This window comes from Benincasa hispida, chromosome 1 (genome assembly GCF_027475165.1).
Source record: "Benincasa hispida cultivar pf3 chromosome 1, pf3_genome.v1.1, whole genome shotgun sequence".
Taxonomy (NCBI): Eukaryota; Viridiplantae; Streptophyta; class Magnoliopsida; order Cucurbitales; family Cucurbitaceae; genus Benincasa; species Benincasa hispida.
Window position 1 is genome coordinate 11,309,161 of NC_143478.1, and position 11,828 is coordinate 11,320,988.

At 34.7% G+C, this 11,828-nt stretch overlaps 1 protein-coding gene and 1 pseudogene across 2 annotated transcripts; one reads left to right on the forward strand and one right to left on the reverse strand.

The window, feature by feature from the left end:
* Window positions 1–4,568: 4,568 nt before the first annotated feature.
* On the forward strand, window positions 4,569–7,986 carry LOC120073431 (uncharacterized; annotated as a pseudogene). The gene is made up of 4 exons (XR_016531884.1): window positions 4,569–4,933; window positions 7,173–7,370; window positions 7,484–7,590; window positions 7,676–7,986. The product of XR_016531884.1 is annotated as an uncharacterized LOC120073431 (transcript).
* A 202-nt stretch (window positions 7,987–8,188) lies between these two features.
* LOC120073424 (uncharacterized) lies at window positions 8,189–11,610 on the reverse strand. The gene is made up of 4 exons (XM_039026277.2): window positions 10,513–11,610; window positions 8,967–9,125; window positions 8,758–8,866; window positions 8,189–8,686 (listed from the first exon to the last, which is right to left on the reverse strand). Exons 1-4 carry the CDS (start codon window positions 10,816–10,818, stop codon window positions 8,493–8,495), a joined length of 768 nt encoding a protein of 255 aa, XP_038882205.1. The 5' UTR covers window positions 10,819–11,610; the 3' UTR covers window positions 8,189–8,492.
* Window positions 11,611–11,828: the final 218 nt, after the last annotated feature.

An 11,828-nucleotide genomic window follows, 5' to 3' on the forward strand; every position in this document is an offset into this window, starting at 1 on the left:
AGTGACCCTCGAACACTTTAGCCGTGAGAGCTTTTGTAAAGGGATAAGCAATGTTGTGCTCCGACGTGATCTTCGTGACTATCACATTACAGCGATGCGCAATCTCCCTGATCAAGTGGTATTTCCGTTCTATATGCTTACCTCGATGATGACTCCAAGGCTCCTTCGAATTTGCCACAACCTCACTGTTATGACAATAAAAAGTGATAAGCAAATCCATATTTGGAAAAACTTCCAAATCTGTAAGGAATTTCCTCAGCCAAAAAGCCTTCTTAGCTGCTTCACAAGTGGCTACATATTCGGCTTCCATAATGGAGTCCGTGATGCATCCTTGCTTGATGCTTCGCCACACTACAACCCCTCCATTCAGAGTGAACACTGACCACAATGTCGATTTACGAGAATCTCTATCGATCTGAAAGTCAGAGTCTGTGTATCCTGTAAGGATCAAATCCTTATCTCCATACACAAGCATGTAGTCCCTTGTTCTCCGAAGATACTTAAGGATCGTCTTGACTGCCGTCCAATGATCAAATCCTGGATGGGACTGATACCGACTGACAATCCCTACTGCATAGCAAGTGTCGGGTCTGGTATACAACATTGCATACATTAAGCTTCCAACAGTTGAAGCATAGGGAATCCGTCTCATTTCCTCAACTTCGTGAGGTGTCTTAGGACATTGATCCTTAGACAAGATGATTCTATGCCTGAAAGGTAACAAACCCCTCTTGGAATCTTGCATCCTATACTTGACCAACATTTGATCAATGTACGATGCCTGATTCAAGGCCAACCTCTTGTTCTTACGATCCTAAAAGATCTGGATCCCTAGAACATACTGTGTCTCACCTAAATCTTTCATTTGGAACTGGGAAGCTAGCCATTTTTCTTACTATTGGTGGCTCTCCTGCCATATGAGGCTTGTTTTTAGTTGTGCCCCCTGTGGGGTTTTTACAGTAAGTCATTTTTCTTGCAAGAGGTGCACTGGTTGATAATAATCTAGCAAAAGGTTTGTGCATTCAGATTGTTGTTTTTTTTCTGAAGAAAAAAGAAGCACGATTGTTCTCTGAAGCTTGGGTTGTCCAAGTAGACTCGATATAGTTTTGTGGGAGAGTGCTGGTTGAGTGTCCCTTCAACTAGCAGGTGGAAAAGGGGTGAAGTCGTTGTTGAGGCATCAAATTTAAAGGGAGCCTAAATCTGCAGACTCATCATAGCAATATCAGTGTTAGAGGGAGCCTAACTTGCTCACTAGTATTCAAACATTAGTAAACTGACTCTATGTAATCTTAGTTGAAGTGTATGTTGAAAAACTAAGTAATATTCTAGTGGATCTCTTTTCACCTAGGCAGAAAGCCTCCCAGATGTAGGTGTGATTTCACTGCATTAGGTTAACAATTCTTTGTGTGCATCTCTCTTACTATTTACTTCTTTCCCTTTTGTTTTTGCTCTTATCACTAACATGTATACTAGTTTGTGGTAGTCTTTGAATGGTCTCTTACCGAAGAGTTCCATGAGCGCATTCGGATCGCTCCAATTTCACAGTGATCGAAATACAACAATATACATTCAAACGTACAGTTATGCAAACAAACAACAATTTTCGGCATGCTATGAACAAGATATAACAAGGGAGAGAGTGCCATACCAGTTGAAGACAGTCTTCAAACTTCGGAACTCAATGCAGTGGAAACCTCTACCCGATCAACCAACGCCCAGCAGCAGCGTTGACTATAGCGGCACAAATAACCGCACGAACATGAACGCCGCGTGGACAACACTACCAGAACAGAGCCCCGGGTATTCTCGGAGTGAGAACCCAAAGCGTGGTCTTTGGTGAATTTGGTAGAGGAAAGAAAAAGCACAAATCGTGTAGGCGATAATCAAGTGGGAGGAAAAAAAACGCTATCGTATAGCAAGATGCTTGTCGTTTAGGAAATGGTATACGATTGTTTAGCAAACTCATCACACTATACGATCGTTTAAGAAAGCTATCCGATCTTGTAGGAACTAGCGTGCGATCGTTTAAGCGCGACGTGGATGATCGTTTAGGTGAAGAGCGACTATCGTCTCTCGAAATACTTAAGCAATTGTTTACGATTCACCAGCACACTTCTCTTTTTCTTTTTGGACGGGCGACTGAACGAACGATTTAAAATGAAACAATTTCATTTTTATTTCATCAGTTACAATAACCGACACATTCTCACTAACCCACGTCCGAACGTGATAAATTGGCTTAATTATCATATAATTAACCAATTAATTAATTAATAATAAATATAATCATATTATATTTTTATCCTATAGTTTGATATCACATATCTACTATAGTATTTTCTCCTCTACTTGATATAAATCATATTTATATATATTTTTCTCCAAAATAATGTATCTCATACATTTAGCCAATTATATCATATATAATAACCAGTCCAATTATATCATATATAATCGAACTTTCTCTTATCAGTTTGAACATTTCAAATTAACCCAAATATTGGTTCTCGACTTTATCCAAGCTACCCAGGGGACCTAACGGACTTGTGGCTCGAAGCTCCAACGGTCCGTGAATAGCTGACTAAACTTTTTAGTCACGAAATCCACAGTCCGTTAACTGTCAGGCATTCCACTAAAGATCAACAGTTGAACTCTTCTTACCACAGATAAATTTTTGTGTCCATCGGATATAACCAATCATGAGTACGATGACCCTTCACAGATGCTCGTAAGTACAGTTGGGCCAAATTACCGTTTTGTCCCTGTAATTACATCTCACTCCTTAAGTACCACTGATTCCTCTAATGAACAATACAACATAGTCCAACTATGTGTGAACACCTCTCGGGCCAAGAGAAGGTGTGTGATGCCACATTGTTCAAGCTCTGGAATCAGCCCTTAAGGGAACTATCTATCTACTTACCCCTTTCTTGGGGAAGGAGTGAATTCCATCTTCTGTAGTTGAGTTCCCAACTCCCAAATCAAATGAATCCCCAAAATGGTAGGTTTGAATCGACGACCTGGCCACTCGCACCCATACAAATCAAAAGACCGCCTTCAATGGCAGAGTTCCCAACTCACTTAGGATTGAGGTCATGTTACCTATGGTCATCCTAGTGAAGTGAAGTCCTGCCATGAACAGTGTTATATAACGAGACGTTAACACTTCATTGTCAGGTCTTATACAAACTCTTTGTATAGGACGCCCCCGCTCGCATGTCCCCAACATGATTGATCAGGATCAAACCATCTATGATAAATCACAACACTTGTGACCATTCCATAAAGTGGGCTGCATCTGTAGCGTTACCAGGATAAGATTTCCCTCCTATATCCATATACTACAGACCATTTTGGTTATCACTCAAGACATGATCCAGTTGTATGTCACCACATACATGCTTGAGTCACATACAGATAACTAGGGATTTTATGTTTATTGGTTTGTGGTAAAGCAAATAAAACAAGCAACTGAGCAAAAAACAAGATGTGAAGTAAATATCATATATTAACAACACAAGCGTTCGTACAAACTATTTACAAACTACAGGACACAAGACTTTAGGGCATCAACCCCAACAGTTTTGTGATTGACTCTTTTTCAATAATGAAATAGTTAATGTCTTGTGGTCATATTTTATTTAAATGAAATTTAGACTATGCAATGAAGTTTACTTCAATATGTGATGGATTGTTTTGATTGTAATTATGCTTGAATTTTGATCAGATTCTCAAATATTATAGCTGCAACTTTTTTTTAGAAAAAAATAGCAATTGCGGACGAAAAGCGTCAACAATATGCCTATTTCCCAATGAATAAGATCAGCAATGATTGTATCTTCCGATGCCAAGCTACAACATCATCAGTAGATACTAGCAATATCCTGACTCCAGTGTCGGGAATAGGCCTAAAAACCAATCAATCCTACATAACAAACAACTCCAGACGGTGTTCTACTTCGTTAGAATATATACGACATCGGTATTAATAACTCCCGATGTCATGACTAACTCTCGACGGTTTCCTTTAGAGCTTTGACATTCGTTCTCCCGATTGATATCTCGCGACTACATGGTCGATGATATATACGACGTCAAGAGATCATTCGCCGATGGTTTTTTTTGCAATTACCTGACGGTTTTGGGCATCGAAAAATACCAATATCTTTGTAATGTTATACTCATAGTATTAAATTCCCATCGACATGTCGATATTTCCATTGATATTTCTACGTTTACATAAGTTCGATATCGAAATGAGAACTGAATCGATAGTTCCATTATATCTAGAAAAATCCACGAAACATAATAATTAAACAACAAAATATCACTAAGATAAATATAATATAAATAACAGACATGTTAACTTATTGAAAAATTATTAAACATTCATTTGCTAATTTAAATTTATTTTTTTGAATTTTTTTAATAATTTTTCTAGAACTATCCATCGAAATCAAAATTTTATTGATATTTTCATCAAAGTTTCTGTAAGATCGAGACCTCGACAATATTTTAAATATTGGTTATATTGTATTTATTTTATTAAGATTTTAAGTTTGGTGCTTATGATTTAATAGTTAAGTCTTCTCATAGAGGTCGCCAAATTTGCTTTGTTTCAATGGACTCCATTTCCCCAGACTTGTACCAAAACGTCGTCGTTCTGCGTCATGCCGATCGTCTCGATTTCTCCGACCAGTCATGGGCGGCCACGGCAGCCCGTCCATGGGACCCGCCCCTCATGGAAGAGGGGCTTGTCCGGGCCTTCAATATGGGTCGGGTCATTATGAACGATCTCGGATCCTCCATCCACCGGATTTTCGTCTCTCCCTTCCTTCGTTGCCTTCAGACGGCCGCCCAAGCTGTCGCCGCCGTCGACGATGTTTCTACTGAAACTGCCACCCCTGATTCCGCCGCCCCCTTCCAACTCAAGGTTAGACTCCGGTCCGGCTCGAATTTCTTTTTCCCTCCATTATTGTGTACTAGTTGGAAGACCGCACCTGATTTCAAATGTTTGACTTACTTTTTATAATTAAAGTTAAGATTTAAATCGTTCCTGAGTAACGTCTGTTTTAGTAGTTCAACTTTGAATATTATTTTATTTTGGTGTCTAAAACTATTCATTCTAATCTCTAAATTTTTAAAAAGTGCTTATTTTAATTCATGTTATATTAAGATTTTGTTAACTACAAAATGATAAGGTGGTTTGTATTTTTAGATAACTAGCTACCAATTAAGTTAGTTACATTAAAAAAATCTAGTGTTCCACTTTTAAATAAAGTGGTAAATCGAGAGAATTTAAAAGTCATTTTTAATTCAAAAGTTCGGTCGTTCAGTATTGGTTGTTGATATTTCACTCTACCTTCATCTTGCTTAATACATTTAAAGCTTAGTCATAAAAAAATACAAACTATTTCACATTTCTATTGAAAAGTTAACATAATTTTAATTGTAGGGTCTAAATTAAACACATTTTAAAAGTTTAGGGACTACAATAAATATTTTTGAAGTAGAGACCAAAATAAAATAAGATTCAAAGTTCAATAACTAAAATATGATTCAAACCTAATTTTAAATTTTATTTAACCCTCATTTTATAAACTTCAAATCTATGATATACTTTGTTTGATTACTATTGTATAAAAAATATATAAAACTTATACGAAAACATGAAAATTTTTGACAATGAAAATTTTTGACAATGAAGACACGAAAAATGCATAAAATTATTATCATACGAAGAGAAGAATTTAGGACAAAATGAGGAGATAAAAATTCCACTCTCACACACATTTTATACATAGTTTAAATTTATGGAGATGGTAAATGAGAAGTTGAAATTTCAGGGACATTTAGGCTAGATTGAGTTATTAATATGGATTGAGTTTAGTTTAGAGAGTTAATTTGTTTGTGAAGTTAAATAATATATGTTTGGTTTTTAGAGTTGTTTAGTCAACATTTAGAAAATTTGTATTTGAAGTGGATGCTTTGATTTCAAAATTTTGTGGAATTTCTAATTTTCAATTTCCCTCAAATTTGCTATGAGATTGAATAGGAATATAACAAATTTTCTAGATTTGATGTCAAATTTAGATAGCTTGAATCTGGATTCTATATTTAGGATAAAGTTTGAAATATATAAATTTAATAAGGTAAATGTTATATTTTATCCAAAATTTGGGTTAATTTGGAATACAATTATGTTTTTATTTTAATATATATATATTTTTTTGGTGAGTGGAGTTATCCAAGAAAGAGAGAGAGGAAGATAGAACTTTTCCACAAATGTGGAGACTTTTAATCATGCACATTGTCGAAGTTGATAGAGTTTAGTTATTTAACAATATGCCGAGAAGTATGTGAGCCAAACAACGGGTCACACATTTTAACTAGCTCCACGCAACTTAAATTGGTGGACCAAACATTCCTTATGTTTCCATTGTTTAATTCATTTTCAATCTAATTTTATTGTCTAGATTTTTATATTTATTTTATCTTAATTTTAAGGTCATTTGTTATTGTTTCATTTTTAGTTTTATGTTTTTGAAATTTATGCTTGTTATCTCTCACTTTTACAATTATGTTTTTTATATTTATTTTAGAAATACTTGAATTCCTAGTTAATTCTAAAAACAAAAACTACTTATATTGACGCCTTGTTTAGTAACCATTTGAATTTTTGTTTCTGAAAATTAAATTTATTATCTCTCAACATCTTATAGTGGTTTACATTTTTAATAAGTAAAGGAGTTGCATTTTTCTTAAGCAAAGGAGTTGAATTCTTAACCAAATTTCAAAAACAAAAACAAGTTTTTTAAAATTTTCAAATTTTGATTTGATTTTTTAAAATACAGAAAAAAGTAGATCATAAAATAATAAATTATCTGTAGGCTCAAATTAAAAAAAAAAAAAACTTCAAAAAATCAAATGATTACCACACAAGTCTGATTTCAACCCCAATGAATTTGCTCATTTCTGTGTGTACGTTTGATATGTTTTATAAAGTAAATATAGATGAATATATATTATAATAATAATATAAAAAGGGCAAAAAAACCAGCGTATTTGGTCAAAATTTAAGGAGTACTTTTAACTAATTGAAAACACTTTCATGATAACCGTTTTATTAGATTGCACCTAAAAAAATTAGAATGCAAGATTTTGGTCCACAGGTGTCTATAGAATATGGGTTATGTGAGAAGCTAAACCACAAAGCAATCCCACCTGAAGTGGCTCCAATGGATTGGAACTGGGGTTTCAATATCACAGACCTTCAAACAATATTGCCTACCGCTTCTACAGACCATTCTGTGGAACCTATTTATGAACAGGTACAAACAAACAAAACTAGTTGGGGTTTATTTCCTAACGTTTCTATTTTCTATTTTCTGTTTCTTGTTCTCGTTTGTCATTTTCAAAGAAACAAACATGTTTAGTAAATCATCTCATTTCCTGTTTCAATATCTCACTTGATCATGATCAGATGCCACAATTTGGAGAGGCTCCTACGACGATATGATCGAGATTTCAACAAGTTTTCAAGACTGGCTGATAAATACCATTCCCAGAACATCATGCTCATCACTCATGGTGAGCCATGGATCAATATAGGTATAGCAATAATTGTGTTATTTTCTTTTTCTCTGTTGTTTAAAGTATGGCTGCTTGTTTTTAGGCATAGGAGTTGGAGTTGTTTCTACAGTTCTGAAGGACACAAGGGTTGTTCATTTGATTATTGTGGATATGCTATCCTGAGGAGACCCATTTTTCTCACCGGTGATTCATTTGTTGCTGGAAACTTTGAATTGCGTTCACTTAATGACACTGCTGGTATCAAATTTTCCAAATGAGTTTAAAGCTAGCTGACTCAGTGGATGGTCTCCTCAATCTTCACTATTCTTAGAGCAGCTTGTGGTTGTAACTAGTGAAATACAACCTGGTCGATCTTGGGTTCGATTCTTTACTAGCTCGAGTCGCACAAGAGCTTTATTTCTGTACTTGCAGCAAAGGTCACAGCTAGAAGTTTGTTTGTCAGTGATGAAAAACTCTATACCAGAATTCGGAGCTTTAGTGTATTGAGGATCTTTTGGGAAGTTTATTATATCAAGTGATCTTATCTTTAGCTATACAAGAGCCTGTTATGACTGCCAAAGTCAATTGTAAACACTAAAATGAACTGTATGGAGAATTTGGGAAATGCAAATAACTGCATAATTATATATTTCTGAAAATCAATCTTCAGCATTAGCAACCTGATAGAAAATAAAACAACAGTAGGGGTAGGGGAGGGGGTCACATTGGTTAGACTTCACACATCACTTTCATTTTCTCTCCTTGACAATTATCAGTATCATACCAATATCAAGAATTTTAGACTCATTTATTCAAAGAAAACCCAAAAATAGAGAGAGATCAGCAGAGAGATATTTTGACAATCAAGGCAGGTGCAAACAATAGAGAGTGGCAATTTATTCCCAATGAAAGATATAGTTTCATTCTTTTTCTGGATTTGGCATGTGTTTGATCCCATCTTGCCCTTCTCTAAGTATCACCTCAAATTTCCCAAACACAAACGAATCGCCTTTCCGAAAAACAGGCCTCCGTAGTTCAACAAATGCACAATACTCAACTCCATACACGATCGTATCTTCCATAAACGTAGAAACCGCAACTCCAACCCCTTCGCCTGAAAACACACAACATCTTAGGCACAAACCATGGGGACGAGATATGACAGCTACCGAAAATACTACTTACCATGTGTGACAAGTAGCAAGTTCTCTGTCGGGTATTTATCAGCGAGTGTCTGGAACATATGAACGTACCGACGATGAGTAACTGCTGCTGACCCTTCCCAAGGAAGCATCTGAAGTTTTCAACAAACAACCTTTAGTTAAACAGAGCTAAAAACAAAGGCAAATACATTGAAGCTTCATTTGATAATGACTTCATTTGGCACTATCTACCTCTTTATGTACGCGTTCTGTGGAATGGTCAACGGTGCCACTGGGCAAAATGGCTTCAAGCTGTGGAATATCAAAACCCCAATTCTCATCCTTTGGAGCAACTTTTGGTCTGATTGCTTCACTGGTTAGCATCTCACATAGTCCATACTCTATAGAAACCTACAGTAATATGATCCCAAAGTGTCAAAATTCAACATTTGCAGGAAAAAAAAAAAAAAAAAAAACTGTACAAAAAGAGACTTGAGTGCAACAATCTGAAACTATTGGAAGGGTAAATTTTCCGTCAAAATTGAAGATTTGACACAATCTGAAATCAACATCAAAGTTAAACAAGTCAAGAAGAGTAGTTTTCTAAATAATGAATAAACTTCTTGGAGTCCTACTTTTCAGCTGAAGACTTGGTCATCTGATATCATAATGTTAAGATCAATCATGAGAAAATTAACGCAAGTGAAGACTCTATTTTCTAGTTTCCAATTATTTCGCACTTCAGTTCTCAATTTTGGGGAGAAAAGTGAGACTAATCTCAAGGTTTTTTTTTTAAAAAAAAGACATATATATATAACAACCAAATTTGGCTTTTAAATATATTACATGAACAGTACACAAAACAACTTTTACCATTCAAAAGCATAATAATTAGACAATCATCTGAAGCAGCAATTATTGAAAATGAATTTTTTCAGTACCAAAGAACAAATCTTTGTTTCAAAAAGTTGAGAAGAACTTTTCAACAAGCCTTTTTCCAAACAACAGTGCAGGCTATAATTATATAACAAAGTAGATGTCATATCACCTTCATCTGTCAAAGTCAGAGATTGTTTTGTGAGTTTGGTTTTTCACCTAAATCAAACTATAAACCAACTATTTTTTAAAGCTATTTTATGTTTAAGCCCAACTCAAGTTTCCCTGAAATGTGGCTGACAATTTTACCAAAAAATCTAACAGTATTCAGAGTGGCAGCAAACTCAAAAAAGGACAAGAAAAAGACAAGATAAAGAAATTTCAGAGATATGTTTATTACTATACCGAGGAACAAGAAAATGTCATCCTTATTTTATATCTATTAAATATCTATTGATATCTCCGACAATTTGTAAAGGTAGAAAATTGAACTCCTGACCTGGATGATAGTGCAGATGGACGTAACTACGTTCATGTTGACTTTATTTTATTATTTTTGTTTAAACTAAAAAAAACGTCATAAATAAAAATATATTAATATCAACATCGGAAATAAAAATATCTTAATTATTAAATTTTGTGACTCGCAGATGTTGATATTGCTTCGATATATTAGAAATATTGAAATCTCTATCTCAAGAAACTTTCATTATTACCAATTCCTTATCTGTCTGAATATACAAAAAAATGTCAAACTGAAATCGACCCATCGAAATTCCTCAAACGAAAACCCAGAACCAAAAAAAAAAAAAAAAAGAAAAGAAAAATCGGGAAATTAATGTAAAATTCCTAAGGCAGGCATCATAGTTGAGAACAGAAGAGAAGCAAAAGTCAACGATGGAGATGGTGAAAATTGGCTGACCTTGAGAGTGGTGGAGGGATTGGCGTCGGCGGCGGAGAGGGCTTGGAGGAGTTGGGCGGCGGTCTGGACGCAGCGGAGGAAAGGGGAGACGAAGACACGGTGAAAAGAGAAGGGGAGAATGTTGAGGAAAGTCCGACCCGTATCGAAGGCCCGAACCAGGCCGTCCTTATAAAGGGGCGGGTCCCAAGGCCGGACGGCGGTGGCTGACCATGACCGCTCGAAGTTGTCGAAACGGTCGCCGTGACGCATAACGACGACGTGTTGGTAAAAGTCCGGCTCGGCGTTGCCATTGGATGAAATTTCCATACCGGAAATTGCTTTTTTCTTCTTTTTTTGTTTTTGTTTTACTGTTTGATTTTGTGAAATAGCGAAAAAGTCTAACAGGCCACAGAGTAAAAAGATTTTAATGATGAATCTTCGTACTTTGTGAACGCCGCTTTATATATAAGAAAACATATCTCAATTCATATATTTATATATTAAAGGCTATAAAGTTGATGGTTCTAAAACTCAATTCTTATTGTATTAAAAATCCTATATGAACTAAAGAAAAAAAAAATTGACCATAGGTTTGGTATGTTGTATCAATTTTATATTTTTTTTTCAAAAAGATATAAATTAAAATATCATTTTGATTATTGTAATTTTATTTGTCTAATTTTAGTTAATATATTTTTAATAAATCTTAAATTTAAGACCTTAAAATTAATTTTTATCGAAATGAATAAAACAACCAACTTTTATTTTAGTGCAAGATAAAGACACTATATAGATATAATTTTAAACTTTATAAATAAAATTCTAATAGAGACTAATTTTTTTTATGGGAAAAAAATAAAAAAAAAAATAGATAAACCAAAATAAAATGGAATCGTATAGGAAATATATATTAACTTATATGATTGATTAAAAAAAAATAGTAAGTAAGTGGGTCCCACCGAAGTTGTTTGAAGTATATGTGCATAACTCTCTTTCTCTCGCGATCGAGAAGCATTTGAATATATGAAATGTGTCTCTCTCCCACCAATTTTGAACAAATCAATGGTTATGATTTTTATTAGGGTCGGTAAAATTTTCCATCTCCGTCTCCATCCCTCTGGGGGAGTATCTCAACTCTCTCTATATATATATGTATGTTTATCTCGAACGAGAAGTAAACAAAATGTCTATGTTAGAGTTTCATTTTAAAGCCGCACATAATTTTCACGTGTAATATGACTTCTTAAATGTAGGGATTCAAGGGATAGTAACAATTTTTTTTTTAATTTTTTTTATTTTTAATAGAAGTGATTTTTCATCTTTTCGTCATCTTCAAA